The sequence below is a fragment of the Elephantulus edwardii genome, unplaced genomic scaffold, assembly GCF_000299155.1.
Source record: "Elephantulus edwardii isolate Elephantulus edwardi_28Jun2011 unplaced genomic scaffold, EleEdw1.0 scaffold00211, whole genome shotgun sequence".
Taxonomy (NCBI): domain Eukaryota; kingdom Metazoa; phylum Chordata; class Mammalia; order Macroscelidea; family Macroscelididae; genus Elephantulus; species Elephantulus edwardii.
Genome location: NW_006399961.1, coordinates 5194864 through 5210665, shown reverse-complemented (window position 1 = coordinate 5210665; position 15802 = coordinate 5194864). Strand labels below are relative to the sequence as shown.

The 15802-nt window shown below is 35.6% G+C and overlaps 1 protein-coding gene across 1 annotated transcript in view; it reads left to right on the top strand.

Moving 5' to 3' along the window:
* Positions 1–15802, top strand: part of KIAA1033 (KIAA1033 ortholog) — a 72050-nt gene that overhangs the window by 25343 nt on the left and 30905 nt on the right. The window contains exons 13-19 of the mRNA XM_006897546.1: positions 963–1089; positions 6141–6266; positions 11604–11711; positions 12215–12361; positions 12491–12570; positions 14452–14557; positions 15111–15227. Coding sequence (XP_006897608.1) covers positions 963–1089; positions 6141–6266; positions 11604–11711; positions 12215–12361; positions 12491–12570; positions 14452–14557; positions 15111–15227 — 811 coding nt within the window. The remainder of the gene's footprint in view (positions 1–962; positions 1090–6140; positions 6267–11603; positions 11712–12214; positions 12362–12490; positions 12571–14451; positions 14558–15110; positions 15228–15802) is intronic.

Here is a 15802-nt window from a genome sequence, read left to right as displayed (position 1 = left end):
CTACCTTATAAGATTATTGTGAAGATTAAGTCAGTTACTTTGTGTAAAGTGTTGGAATACATAGTAAGTATTCAGTAAAGACTAGTTTTTGTGTTTATATTCTGACCTTTGCCGCTGCTCCTGTTCTAGCTCAACCTGTCGTTCTTTCTTCTGCATCATAAGTGTTTTCCTGCTTTGTCCATGTCTCCTTTAGAGTTTGTTTTTAACACATTGCCAGAGGGTTATGGGTACTCTTAAAGTCAAAAGTTAGATTGTATCTCAGTTCACCCTCTAACTTTCTCATCTAAATAGTCCTTGCTTCCTGCAAAGTGTGGCACCAAGTACACCCCCCTGGCCCTCCACTCGCTTTTCTTTTCTCTTCTCATCCTTGCTCTCTCTACTTCAGCACTGACTTCTTTGTTATTACCTGAACATGCCAGACACACTTCCTGTCTTAGAGCATTTCCATTTATTATCCACTTCTCTGGAGTTCTCTTCTCTTGCCTGTTTGCTTGGTTTACCCCTTCACTTCTTCAGTGAGCCTTCATGACCACTCGTTTCAGCATTTTACCTTCTACTTTGTTCCTCCTTCCTCCCCTTTGCTTTGTTATATTTTCCTATAGTGTTTATTATTTGACATCATAAGAATTTTAATTAATTTTTGCATAACTCTCCTTTCTAGAATGGAAGCTTGAGGAGGGCAGGGTTTTTGTCTCTTTCATTTACTGCTGATTTCCCTGTTTTGTTTTTGTACTAAGAAAAAGTGCCTGGCTTGTGGAGGCACTCAGTAAATATTTATTGAGTAAGTAAATTGTTTATGTCTAATAACAGTATTAGACAGTAATAACAGTTATGTCTGATAACAGTATTCTAAAAATAAGGAAAGTGAGCTAACTGATATTGAGGCATATTCTCTTCTAATCATATAAAGAAATGAAAGTCAATTTCCTGTGCTGAGTAACCTCACTCTTTTCCTTTGTTAGAGATGTACAGTCTTACTACGTCTTTGTGAGCTCATGGATGATGAAAATGGAATCTATTTTATCTAAAGAGCAGAGAATGGATAAATTTGCTGAAGACCTCACCAATAGATGTAATATTTTTATACAGGTAGTTAGTTGTATCTTACTACTTAAAATACCTTGGGGTTATTTTCTATGCTAACCACATTTACAGAAGTTACAGAGGTTTGGGACACACTGGTAATGAATAGTATTTGTTTTGTTTTTTAAAATGGAAACTTAAGTAGAAACATAATTGGTTCTATTTGGATCAAAGTATTAATTATTAATTTAGATTTTTAAAATATGTGTATTTAAAGCTTTACATTTCCTTCTAAGCATGACTTTTTAGCTGCATTCTGTAAGTTTTGATATGTTGTGTTTTGCACTCTTTTAATTAAAAAGATTGTGATTTCTGCTTTCATCTATGGGTTATTTTGAAAAGTTTTTCTTAAATTCCCAAACACATAGTCATTTTGTTAGTTATCTTTTTATTACCTCTATATGAAGGATTTTAGTGTTCAGAAATTTGTTGAAAGTTGCTTTGAGACTCAGCTTATGATCATTTTTGGTAAACTTTTCCTTGTATTTGAAAAGCATGTGCTGTTTTGCATTTGGTGGCTATGTGTTGTTATGTCCCATTGAGTTGGAACCAACTCCTGTCTGATCCTCCAGTGGATTTTCAGAGACCGGAATGGCATTGGAGAAGATTACTCATCTTTCTCTCTCAGAGTAGCTGGTGGATTCAAACCACCTGCCTTTGGTTTGACAGTGCAACTCCTTACCAGTAGCCCACCAAAGCTCCCTTAGTGATAGACATATAGTGGGATATATCTCTCACACATAAGTCATGTTCATTAATCATTTATTTTCTTACTCTTAAGAGTTACTGAAGCAGGTGATTTAGAATCTCCCACTATTTTTGTCTCCTTGTCTTTACTTTCTTGCCTATCGACATAAACATTATGTATATATGAACATTTAGCATTGCTTTCTCTTCCTAGTGAGCCTGTTGTTGTTATGAAGTGTCCCTTACATATGTATGTATTCCTTTTCTGAAGTTTTTGGCTTGGGCTCTCTTGTGTGATATTAACATAACAATACCGAGATTTTCCTTTGCTTTATGTCCATGTTTAATTTATGTCTCCTGTAAGCACCAGATATTGTCCCAAAGTCTAATAATCTTTGTTTTTCATTGATTTCCTTTCTGTGTATGCCTTTTTTCTTTTTCTTACCTATAGCATGCATTAGGACACAGTCTTTAATGTGCTTCATATGCAGATTCTTTAGTGTTTTGTGTAAATCTTTACTGACATACTCTTGGGATTTAAAACTACCAAATGACTAATTGCTTCCTATGTCTTACCTGTTCTATACGTATGTTCTCTTAATTTTTCCCTTTCTAGTACCCTTTTGGATTATTGGTTTTTTTTTCCTTTTGGATTATTGTTACTCATTTATTTCTTCTTTCCTCCGTTGTGTTGTTAGTTCTGTATTCCTTTATTATTTGTTTTGATAGTTTCTTTTGGATTTTAAGATGCAGCTTTTAAGACTTCTTAAGACTTAGCCAGATCTCACATAAATATTATTTTTATCACTTCCTGGAGAGTGTAAGGATCTTAGGACGTTTTATTCTATTTATTCCCCTTTCTCACCTCTTGTGCTGCTGTTTATATTTTGACCCTAGATACATTTTGAACTTCACAAAACATTATTACTATTACTATGTAATAGGCATTGTTCATTTAGATTTCTGTATTACCTATATTGCCTGTGCTTCTATAAATTTTTATCCTTTGCTTTTGGAATGTCCTTTTAGTATTTCTTTGGAAGTGCTTTTCTGGTGAAAATCATCACAGTTTTTGTCAGAATATATACTCACTAAATGTCATTTTTGAAGGCAGTTTTACTAAGTGTAGAGTTTTAGGTTGACAGTGCATTTTTTCTTTCAACATCTAAGAGTGTCCTTTCAACACCTGAGTGTCTCTGTGCTGTCTTCTGGCTTCTTTTGTTTTAGTGGAAAGTTAGTTTTCAGTCTTACTAGTTTTTGAAACTAGCAACTCTTTATTCAGTTGCTTATAGATTTATATTTTTTATAACAACATTACTGTGATACACCAAATTTTATTATTACAAGTTTCTTCCTGTTTGTGCTGTGTGGAATTGTAGAGCTTCTTGAACTTAGGGGGCATTGTCAGCTTTATCTCCCAACTACTGTTTTATTTGGTTTTTTGTCTTTTTTCCAATTCTGTTTTCAGCTATGTGCAATTTACTGTTAGATCCATGTATTAAGTTCTCAATTAGATTATAAGTGGTCCCAATTTAAGACAGGGTCCCATTCTGAAAACTTTACCATTTATAAATCATAACATTAAACTTCTACAAGTGATATTATCAGTTTTATGAAACAATATTTCATGTAGTCCTTATTACTAATTTTATAAGATGACAAAACCATGATGCTTATAAATGTGTTTTTTCATAACTCAAACACAGTTACGGGCTACTTGTATTTTAAAACTTTCCAGTTTGTGTATTTTTTTTTATCATTTTGAGTTAGTTTTCTTCTGAAGTACTCCTCCCCCCACTCCTCCAATATTCTGGGATATTTCTGTTTTCTTTCATTTGTCTCAGTTTTGGATATATCATATTTCTTTTCTCTGATTTATTATTTCTAGATTGCCAGAAATTTATACCAGAAACCTCCCTTTTTATGTCATCTAGCTCAAGTTAGACATAATTGGGTGTATAGATAGTTTCCTTCCTCTAAGAAGATATCTGTTTTCTTCTGGCACACAGCTCGTATAGGGTAATTGCTCCGCCTGTTCACGGATTGAGATGATTTGAAGCTGGACTTCAGCCCTTCTGAGTTGGGGGTGCCAGTCCTTTAGGATCCTAATACAAAATTTAGACGGTTTGCCAGGATTCTTTGCCCCCCTCATCCTTGATGGGCCAGGAACACCCATTTTTAGTCCACTGTCCTGTGAGACAGTGTTGAAAGATGGATTTTACTTCTGTCTTCATTCTTTACTTTTGCAATCAGCAAATGGCTCTGTGGGAGAGCAGTCCCTGATGTTAGGCTTAGTTCTCTGGATTTATGCCTTCTCCCAGATTTTGGCCTTGTTTTTTCAAATTTCCTTTCTAACCCTTTGATGCCTTCCAGAAGACTTAAAAATATTTTGCCCAGATTTCCTAGTTCTCAGTGGAACTGTTGGTTCAAGTTGCTTTTTCCACCTTTAGTGAAATCCTACCCTCTTCCCAATTGAGATCCTTAAGTGCATCCGTTATACACATCTTTTACAGATTAATGGCCATCTGGGAATGCAGTAGTCTGGAGCCAGGTGTATGGACCCGGGTGGTCTGTACTTTAACTGCTCCCTGTATTCCCTCCAAGAAAGGCCCCCTCTCCCTTTTCCTCCTATTTGGAATATACAGTTGCTGTTCCTTGTTTGGAACCCAGTGTTACCCAGAGTTACACTTGGGTAGAGTGTAGTGTAACAGCTCTGTAGCTGACAGGCTAGGATGTGTGACTCTGTCTGCATCCCCATGCTTTACTCTTATTACCTTTCTTAGAATGCTTCTCCTTCTCTCTCTTTCTTAGCTCTCTTCATTTAGCACATTTCTTCACCTCTGAGCTATTAATAGTTCAGAGAAACTCTCACCTCTTATCCCACAGTATCACGCCTTCATGAGCCACTTAACTTATGAGAAAACGGAACCATTGTTGTTGAATTGTTTCTGGCTCAGCAACACTAGAAGGACAGACTAGAACTGCCCATAGGGTTTCCAAGGCTGACAATCCCAATGGAAGCAGACTCTGAACTCTTTCTGCTGTAGAGCAGTTAGTGAGTTTAACTGCCAATATTTTCACTGGCAGCTGAGCTCTTGAACCAGTGTGCCACAAGAGAGCCTGTTATCTCACACATAGGCCGTGGCAGGAAAGAAGTTTTGACAGGAAGTGATTTCTTTCCCAGCATCTTGGCGATGTCTGCACTCGAATTCATACACATTGCCATCAAGTCAGAAACAGTTCATAGCTGACTCTCCAGGGGGCTGTTGTAAATCACACGATAGGAGGTTGCCCATCTTTTTTCCTAGGAACTACTGGTGGATTTGAACTGCCTGCCTTTGGATTGGCAGCCGAACTTCTTATCCACTAGGCCAGTAGAGCTCCTATACTAGTAGAACTCTGTTTTGTCTTTAAAGTATGCATGAGTCTTATTTTAATTCTTTGGATGCCCAGAGAATCTTTAAAATTACCTCAGAGATAATATTTCCCCCTCTCTCTTCTTTGTCCATTTTTCCTTTGAGCTTGGTAGCACTAGAGTTCATAAAACTTCACAAGGCCTGTATGCTTCCTTTATGAATAGAAAATTGGGAGAAAATCTGTCCTTACTGAGCTAAAAAGAGAGAAAACTTGATGCCTGATTAGAAACAAGGTTGTTATTAGATACCATTGTGTCACCTCTGACTCACATTACTGTGTACATAACAAGATCTGACTGTGTGATCTGAAAAGTGTTCAGTGGCTGGCCAGGCCTTACATTGTAGTGTCTTTGTCAGCATGGGAAATGGTAGTCGATGGACAGTGTGATTGGCCTTGGCGAGAAGGAAAGGAGGAATTGACTTGGACTCAGAAATCCTTCTGGTTGTCAGTTGTGGCTCGAGGGCAGCTGTCTTTATCTTTCTCTTTTCCGTCTCTACCTTATTAACATCCTTAGCTATTTTTGCCTTCAGGTAAAGCACATGGAAGTCTGTCTTCCTACCTGTCCTTGAATGTTAGGATGAATAGATGTCTTTTTTACTTCTAAATTGTTTATCAAAAATTTTGTTTTGTTTTGCTTTTAATGGGAAGCATCTTTAAATCTTGATTATGTCCAATACTTTTGTCTGTACTGAACTTATTGTACAATACAGGTATTAAAATTTTTTTAAGAGATGCTTTGAACTTTAACAACCATATATAACATTATCTCTGTGAGCAAGATTTATTTCAGATTCTTAAGATCTCATTTTAAAATGAACTTTAGAAACACTAAGTAGTGTTCTCTTGAGGAATATTTATTTTTGCATACAGAATGAAATCTTGAAGAAACAAAATCTTTCCTTGTGATTGCAATGAATGTTTTAATGTATGTTCTTTCTTTTTTTTCCAAACAGGGCTTCTTATATGCATATAGTATTAGTACCATTATTAAAACCACAATGAATCTCTATATGTCCATGCAAAAACCAATGACCAAAACCTCTGTTAAAGCATTATGCAGACTTGTTGAACTTCTTAAGGTGGGTTTCAGATTATTTTATTTTGCCATCATGTTTACAAAACAGACAAAGATTAGGTCAAAATTGTAAAATTTAACTCCCTGAACATGGTGGTTGTTTTTTTTTTCTCTATGAGAATAAAAAAGCATGAGAAATACTACTTACCTCATATATGGGTAAATAGGTGAAAAAGAACTTCACATGAATGGTCTTTATAGTTAAATACCTTTGTGAGTTATTTAGTGGGAGAGGAAAGAAGGAAAATGAGAAGATTAACTTAAGTAATTGTACTGAAGCTTTATTTATGGAAGTTCAAAACATGTTTCATTAGTTTAAAAACATACCTGTGTCCATCACCCTTTATCTTAGTGTTTAAATGCATATGAAATTGGCTAACATGAGACTATTTATTTTGTAATTTAAAGGAAGTGCTATATTCTTGCAATTTTGACAGTAAGCTGCCAGTAGAGGTGGGCATGTGTTTGTCTCTAAGTCTGCCATATATATTATTGAAAACACAAGGCACAGTGATGAACATTTCTCAAGTCACATAAATACCTTCCCAGACAAAGATACCGGGCGTGAGGGCTAGGGAGCATAGCCTTGGAAAACATGTAGTTTACCTGGCTTAACAAAGTCCATAAAGATAATGTGGTGCATCCTACTTTGTTTGGTCAATAACAACTGAGATCTTAAAAAGTTGAGCAACCATCTAAGTTACAACTGTTGATCTCTTCATATGGAGCAAAGAAGAATGAAAAAGCCCAGAGACTCATGGAAATAATTAGTACAGAGAACAGAATGGACCACATGAATTACAGCCTCTACCAACCTGGGATCAGAAGAGCTAGTTGGAGACCTGCGTGCACTACTGCTAAAACCTAGATGACATTAGAAGGTACCAGGTAGAGAAAAAAAAGATAAAAGATTCACAAAAGAGACTAGACTTGACGCATGATAAAGAATGATGGAACCCCAGATCCTATGGCCTGTGGGTAGCCACCTTTCTTATAGCTGAAACTAATCCCAGAGATTGCCTTTTAAACATAAAAGGCACACCTGCCCATAAAGTGAACAGTCTTGCCTAGAGGGACACCCTCCTCAGAGCAGTCAACTATACAAGACTGGAAGGACAGCATTTACCTAAATTAAGAAGGCTGGAAAATTGTGCTAACAGAAACGGGAGACCAAAGAGGGAAATGGAGAGAATATAGACAAGTTGCGGGGCTTGCTGCAAAGATCATGGACCAATCTGTATGTAAATTGCTTAATGGTAGATTGCTTTGTCAGCTTTCACCTAACCCATAATAAAATATTTTAAAAAATCCAAAAGCAGACTCAAAGATCAAAGTCCACTTTTGCAGATATTAAAAAAATTAAACCTTTTGTTGGTAGAAGAATACATTTAACCTTTTGCATAATTTAAGATTTACTGGTAGATTATGGACTTTGTTTAGAGAACAAACATGCTTTGGAGAAGGTGTTTTTGAATTTCTAGTCTTTCTCCTTAGAGTAAGTAAGTATATTGGGCCATATATTGAGTTCTCTTTGCTGAGTCACTTCTGACCCCTTGTGACAGAGTGTAACTGCCCCACAGCCTTTCTGAGGCTGTTTGTGCAGGAGCAGATTGTTAGATCCTTTCTGCCTTGCTTATGCTGGTGCATTTGAACTACCAACTGTTCTGTTAGCAGCCAGGCATTTAACTATTGCACTACTGGGGCTCCTGGTAAATATAAAACTATATCTGCATCCATAGAAAAATAGATATTTTTTTCCACATATAAAAATATGTACATATAGTTTGTTATCTTATCAACAGATAAGTCACTACAGTGCCCACTCTACCACTTAAGACAGAGTCAGTCTTCTCTGTGCCTCTGTGTGTCCATGCCCTTGTTGCAGGAAATCAATGACCTGAATATTTATTTGGCTTCTCACTCCTTTGCTTTTATTTTTAGCTTACAAGTATGAATAGATCTTTAAGCCATATATTGTTTATATGTTGTTGAAGTTTATATTGTTGTTATTTGCTGTCAAGTCAGAATGGACCCATAGCTGACCCTCCAGTGGGTTTCAGAGGCAATAATCACGCAGGAGGAGATTGCCCATCCTTCTCCTGAGGGATATCTGGTGGATTCCAACTGGTGCCTTTGGGATTGCAGCACAGCTGCTTTCTGCTAGGCAACTGAAGAACCCTAAATCTATGTTATTAGAAGGTTTATAGTAATGGAGTAATAATTGTATTAAATAATATATTCTTTAACTTTATTCAACATTTTATGCTTGAAGTCATCCATATCAGAATGAGTTGCTATAGTTCTTTCCTTTTCATTGCTCTGTAGTTTTCCTAAAGATGGATTTTTGGGTTGTTTCCAGTTTTTACTATTATAAACAATGCTACTATTCTTATATTTGTTTTTTGGTGCCATACAGGAGTTTTTTTTTCTGAAGACTATGAGTGGATTTTTAAACTATTTCTATTGATTTTCATTCATATTACTTTATTCAGGTAATTTGTAATTGTTCTTTGGGAACTAATGACTGTTAGAGATTTATTTACATGAGTTTTTTTGATATCTGGGCTAATGATAAATTCCTCCAGAGAGACACTAGTAATTTGGAAGCATTTTAAATTAAAACCTCAGCTTGGGGTGTTGGGGGGCTTTTATCTCGAGCAGTATTTACTTACCTAAGCATTCAATAGCCAAGTCACGATAAGCATTTTTCTTACCATTTATACCTTTTTGTAGTAGGTTTCTTTCCAAGTTACTTCTTTCTTTATGATTTTTGTTATTTCTAGGGTCTGCCCTGACATAGAGGCCTAAACTTGACTCAGCCTGACCACTTTCTATCTTGTTTCCAAGCCTAAAACATGGTTTGTAAAACCAGGTGCTCGAGGTCAGCACAAAGTAGAAGTTCTTCTCAAAACAGCTGTCAGTTTCATAATTTGTTCTCGATAATTAGGTTTCTGATAACTTCCCTTTCTTGTAAACTCACTTATGCATTTGAAGATAGTTAAGAATGTATTTTCTGTAAGTTTTAGATATTGTATACTGGAATAATTTATCCAAGTATTCATTGTGATGTATTTCCAAGAATAAATTTTGCCCTATTTTTCTTTTATATTTCAGTTCGCTGGGTTTTATTAAACAATAGGGAGGCAGATTTTCATATTATATAAAATTGAATTAGAATTGTAGTTTTTCTTTTTTATACCATTGTTTTAATGTTTTTATAGTGATACATTTATATTTATAAATGTAAGGACCAAGAGGCAGTCATTAGAACAGAGCAGGGAAACACTGAATGGTTCAATATTGGGAAGGGTGTACGCCAAGGCTATGTCATTTCTCCATATCTTTTCAGTCTATTTGAGGAACAGATTATCTAGGAGGCTGGGCTCTGCGTTATGCAGATGACACAACATTGTTTGCTGAAACTGAGGAGGACCTGAAGCACTTGCTGCAGAAAGTCAAGGGTGGTAGCCTTCAATATGGATTGAAGCTCAACATCAAGAAAACGAAGATTTTCACCACTGGGCCAGTTGGCAGCATCATGATGGATGGTGAAGAGATTGAGATTGTTAAGAGCTTTCGTTTGCTTGACTCTACAAACAACACTTTTGGGACCAGCAGCCAGAAAATGAAAGGACAAATTGCATTGGTAAAGTCTGCTGTTGAGACCTCTCTGAAGTACTGAAGAGCAATGATATCAGTCTGGAGACTAAAGTACACCTGATACAGCCCATGGTCTTTGCAATTACTTGCTTTCATCAGAAAGCTGGACAGTGACTAGGGATGATAGAAGAAAAATTGATGCCTTTGAGCTGTGGTGCTGGAGAAGAGTATTGAATATACCATGGACTGCTAGGAGAACAAACAAATTTGTCCTGGAAAAGAGTGAAACCAAGTTGCTCCTTGAAGGCAAGGCTTCTGAAGTTATGTTGCCAGGTGTGATCAGTCCTTCAAGAGGGACATCATGCTTGGGAAGATGAAGGGATAGCGCAGGAGAGGAGATGGATTGATTCAGTGACTGGGGTAATGGGGGTAGGGTAGGTGTGTTGGAGACAATGAGTTTGGCACAGGCTAGAGCTAGGTTTAGAACTGTTGTACATAGGGTTGTTATGAGTCGCAGGTGAGTCGATGGCACATAACAACAACAACAAGCTAATTAGTATAGCTGATGCAAGGTAATTGTGGCCAGTGAATGTATATTTTAATTATTTTCCAATGTTAAACCCTGGTATAGAGAAATACTTGTAATTTGTTGTACTTTGGTCTTGCTACCAAACATTTCTTAATTCTAAAACTTTTGTATTATCTTGGATTTTCTGGATATGTTGCCCAGGTTTCACAGTAATGATGGAATCAGATTTGAACCCGGTCGTTCCGGCTCAGGAGTCTATGAGTTTATGGTCTCCATATGCTTTGTTCATTTTTAAAAGATCACCTTTAATAAATTATAATTTTTATTCAATAAACTGTCTTATTTAAAATCTGCTAAACACACTTTGATGTATTTGACAGATTTGGACTCTTGTGGAAACACCACCGTCACCATAATCAAGATACAGACTATTCCTGTAACCCTAAAACAATTTTGTGTGTTCTTTTCAGTCCATCTATCCTTCTACCCTTAGCTCTAGACAACCAGTGTTCTGATTTTTGTCTTCATAGATCAGTTTGGGTTTTTTTAGAGCACTTTTTTTTAAGAAAACAAGTGAAGAAAGTTTATTAAGGTAATAAAATAGACGTGGTGAGTGAAAGGTAGATATAGGCTGTGCCAAAGAAAGAAGGAGGGGGAAGAGGACCCCTTGAAAGACATGGTTGGAGCTAAACGTTGCAGCAAGCTGTCAGCAGGAAAAGAGAACACTTTTAAAATCTAATTATGTAGTCCATATTTGAACATTTTTAAAATCTAATTATATAGTCCATATTCTTTTCTATCTGACTTTTCATCCCCGCAGTAATGATTCTGAAATACATTCATGTCTCATTATGCTTGCATAGTTTTCTGTGTAGGGGAAGTGCTATGATTTCTTTGACTTGCTTTCAGTGTTTCCTTAATAACCTAATGTTGCTGTTGTTGATTGCAGTCGAGTTGAGCACAATTCATAGGAACCCTGTGAGCAAAAGGCCTGAAGCCTTTCAATAACTATTGTCATTTATCAAAGCTCATAGAGTTTCCAGAGGCCTGTTGTTTAGGAAGTGGATGCCTCTCCTGCTTCCAATATTACTGTGACATAATTCTTGTTTATGTGACTCTGGGAGGTGTACAAGTAAATAAAAATATTTTAAGTAATTAACACTTGTGTGAAGCTCTTTATATATGCACAGAATTTCTTCCAATTCTTTTTAGGCAATTGAGCATATGTTCTACAGAAGAAGCATGGTTGTGGCTGATTCCGTTTCACATATAACCCAGCACCTTCAACATCAGGCCCTTAATTCTATTTCTGTGGCTAAGGTAAGTTACAGATTTTCCATGTAATTATGTTGTCTTTTAGTTTGCTCTTCAGTTTTATCTAGGTTTGTATTTGTTGTGGTTTTTTTAATGGTATTTTCAAGTATAGGATCAATTTTCTTACAGTTCTTTATGATACCATATTGATTCTTGTATATACTTACCAAGTTTACTTTTTTCTGAAGCTACAATCTATTAATTAGCATACTCATATTAAAAATGTTGTATTCAGTTGTGGCATTTGATATACCTTGTTTTAGGGGATGAGTTACTATTAAGTAAATATGGAAATTTTGAAGTATGTCTAATGGATTGTTTTTTACAATGTTAAGAAATCATGCTATGGAATTAAAGTGTACAAAGCTGTTAGTTGTTCATCAAGGATAGTTTGTCTATACTCTCCTGAGTTGAATAGTGGAAAAATAATCCAGAAGCTTTTATTTTTCAGTTTTTGTTTTTGTCTCAGAAACAAAACTGATAATTTCCCATATTCTTTTATCATTAAGAAAAGAGTAATTTCTGACAAAAAATACAGTGAACAGCGTCTTGATGTCCTCTCTGCTTTAGTTCTGGCTGAAAATACTCTAAATGGCCCAAGCACAAGGCAACGACGACTTATTGTCTCTCTGGCGCTGAGTGTTGGCACACAGATGGTAGGTGTATTACTATTACTTACAAAATAGAAACGAGGTCTGAGATTTGACAGGCTCCTTGTTATTTCGTAAAGAAACTTGTCCTTACTGTGAGTGCAACTTCTGTGCCTCTTTTTCCCTCCCCGTTAGAAGACATTTAAGGATGAGGAACTCTTTCCACTTCAAGTCGTCATGAAAAAACTGGATCTCATCAGTGAACTCAGAGAACGGTAAGACAGAGCGGGCTCTGGAAGAATGAATAGGCAGAGGGTAGAGCTAACAGAAGCATGAATTTTCCTTTTCAGTGCAGCAAGAGAAGTAAAATTCAGATAGTTCATTAGTTTGTCTGTGTAACTCCTTGAGTGTGGCCATTAAGACTGTGTGCAGAGTTCTAGCTTGTTAGCTATAGTTTCTGGAAGAAGTCCAGTGAGAAGAAAAATGCAACTTCAAAAAGCTTGATGTGTTTGGTGGTTGTTATGGTGGGGTTCTCTATTGGATTTCTAAAATTTGATTCTTTAGAACAAAGCTTCATCTGTTTGTGAGAGACTTTAGAAAGTTATAATTTTTTTCTCTACTAGTTTATTTATAAAATTTGAATACAAATTAGAACAGATTCTTTCAGTTTTCCTCACCCTCCCACTCATCACATTCTACAACCTGATAATGAATCTCCCCTTGCCCTGCACATCCACATCCCTCTGCTTCCACCCTCTCCCACCCCTCTTGGATCCTTATACTCATCCTACAATAATGGTTTTATACAATATTTATCCTTTTGGGACTGAGTTCATTCAGCATGATGCTTTCTAGTCCCATTCAAGTTAGGTAATAATTTACAAAATCATTGCTCCTGCATGCTGCATAGTATATTCCATTGTGTGAATGTACCATAATTTCTCAATCCATTTGTTTATGGTTGGACATATGGGCTGTTTCCATGTTCTTGCGATGGTGAATAATATTGCTGTGAACATTGGTTTGCAAATCTCAGTTTGTGCCTCATATTCTTATATTCTCACGGTATATTCCAAGCTGTGGATTAGCTGGGTCATATGGAATTTTTATGTTCAGCTTTCTGAGGAAGCGCCAAGCTGCCTTCCAGAGTGGTTGTACCATTTTACAATCCCACCAACAAATGTATAAGAGTTCCTTTCTCACCACATCCTCTCCAACATTTATTAATTGCTGTCCTGTTAAACTTGGCCACTGTTACTGGGGTAAGATGGTATCTCATTGTGGTTGTGATTTCCATCTCTTATTGCCAGTGATTTGGAGCATTTCTTCATGTGTCTGTTTGCCGTTTGAATATCTTCCTCTTTTTGATAATTTATTTAGTGACAAATTTGAATTGTTTTTGTGAGTATTCGTCACTAAGTATAGGAAGCTTCCTTTCTATAGCTCCTTGTGGGTTTATGATTGCTGTTTTTTAATAAGTAGTAATTTTCTTGATGTGAAAGCAGAAATAATTTTTATTTCTAACTGAATTAGATTATCATTTACAACACTCTTTGTTTAATGCTTACGTTTGTAATATTTTGTTATTGTTTGGAGAAGTTGAAATTTTTTTGTTGTGATTTTTAGCTTTCCATTTTAGAATTGTCTGCATTTGTTTATTTTGAGATGTTTTGGGCTGGATTTTTTTGTTTGTTTGTTTGTTTGTTTTTCCTACCCCATCGGTATGAAGTAATTGCTTGGTAAAGAGATTATAGAAGTGTTAAGTGGGACGAGTTTTATTTTTTTATTTGCTTGTTTTTCATTTTTGGTCACAATTTAAAAAAATACCTCAGTCATTTGAATTTACAACTTTGAGTGGCATAAAATGGTGTGTGTGACACAAGTGTTGTAACTATATATGGTCATATCAAATAACATTAGGAATAATTTTAAACTGCTCTTTACCAGCAGTGCTGGATATTGGATAGTTTTGTTTAATTTGAAAAAAAAAACCCTCACTCATTTTGGGCTTTTCTGTACTGTTTTAGGTTCAGTAATGTAAAGAATTTGAAAATGAGTAAGGTGGAGGCTTTTCTCTTAGAGATATGATATCATTCCTTTGGTATTCTTTGGGATAGTTCAGTTTTGGTTTCATTGATTACTACTTTCCATTGTAGAGTCCAAACACAATGTGACTGTTGTTTTTTATACTGGCACCGAGCTGTCTTCCCTATTTATTTAGATGATGTGTATGAAAATGCTGTGGATGCAGCCAGATTACATGTAAGTAGACTAATGTAAGAGTAAAGCCATCATTTGTTTAATAGAAACCATTCCTAGTCGCTAAAGTAGAACAGATTATTTGACTTAATAAACCATTCAAAACTAGACAGTATGATTTTATACAATTCTGTGCTGCTATATTTTGTAGTTAATTCTAATGAAGTTAATTTTAGTATCTTCTATTTAACCCTCCTTTTATGTTCTGATCGTTGGCCTTTCACTTGATTTTAGTTTATGCCACAGTAGCTTGGCACATGTTTATCAACAAAGTGCATGTTATTCAAATTTTCCTATTTCTCTGTGAGAGTAAGTGTGTTTGAATGATTACTATGAGAAAAGAGAATATAATGTGAATTTTAAAATATATTTGGTTAAACTTTCTTCTTTAATGAAGCTAATTTCTCATTAATTTAGGAAAGAAAGATAATCCTATAGAGAACAGTTGTCCTTTAGATTGGGATTTTTGTCTTTTGGGATAGATGATTACAAGATAGCTTTTGATATTGTTTTGGTTCAGGATTCTTAATTCATGCACATTTGACTTGTTTCCTAGTATATGTTCAGTGCTTTGCGTGACTGTGTACCTGCTATGATGCACGCAAGACATTTAGAATCTCACGAAATACTCCTGGATTGCTATGACAAGGAAATCATGGAAATTTTAAACGAGGTAACATTTCAGAGTGAAAAATGAAATTATTTTTTGCAGACAGAATGCATTATTAGGAAAAATTTTGCATCAAATTAATGTTCTATTATTTACAATCTTTTAACACTTGAGGTTATCATGAATTGATAGCAGCTAACAACATAGATATAAATTACTGTGCAAAATATAGAAACTTCTTATTTACATTATTACTGGTAGGCTAAATTGGTCTGCAAAACCTAAGTTTTCTGTAGAAAACAGACTATAATTTAGAAATTTTCTTTTTAGTTTAGTGAATAATATATTTGATTTTAAAGTACTTTTTATTATTGTTGTATACCTTCAAGTTGAAACCAAGGTTTTCAGAGGCACTTAATCAATACGGAAGGAGATTGTCTGTCCTTCTCCTGAGAAGCATCTGGTGGATTCGAACCGTATGCCTTTGTGATTGCAGTACTTCTTCTTTTTGTAAAAAATTTCTTTATTTTTCATTTCAATGAACATCTACAGAGATTTTGGAATTCCATTCATTCATTGTTGCACCCCTCTCCCCACCCTCCTCCCAGTTTGTTCTTGTCCAAATGCCACAGTGCTTG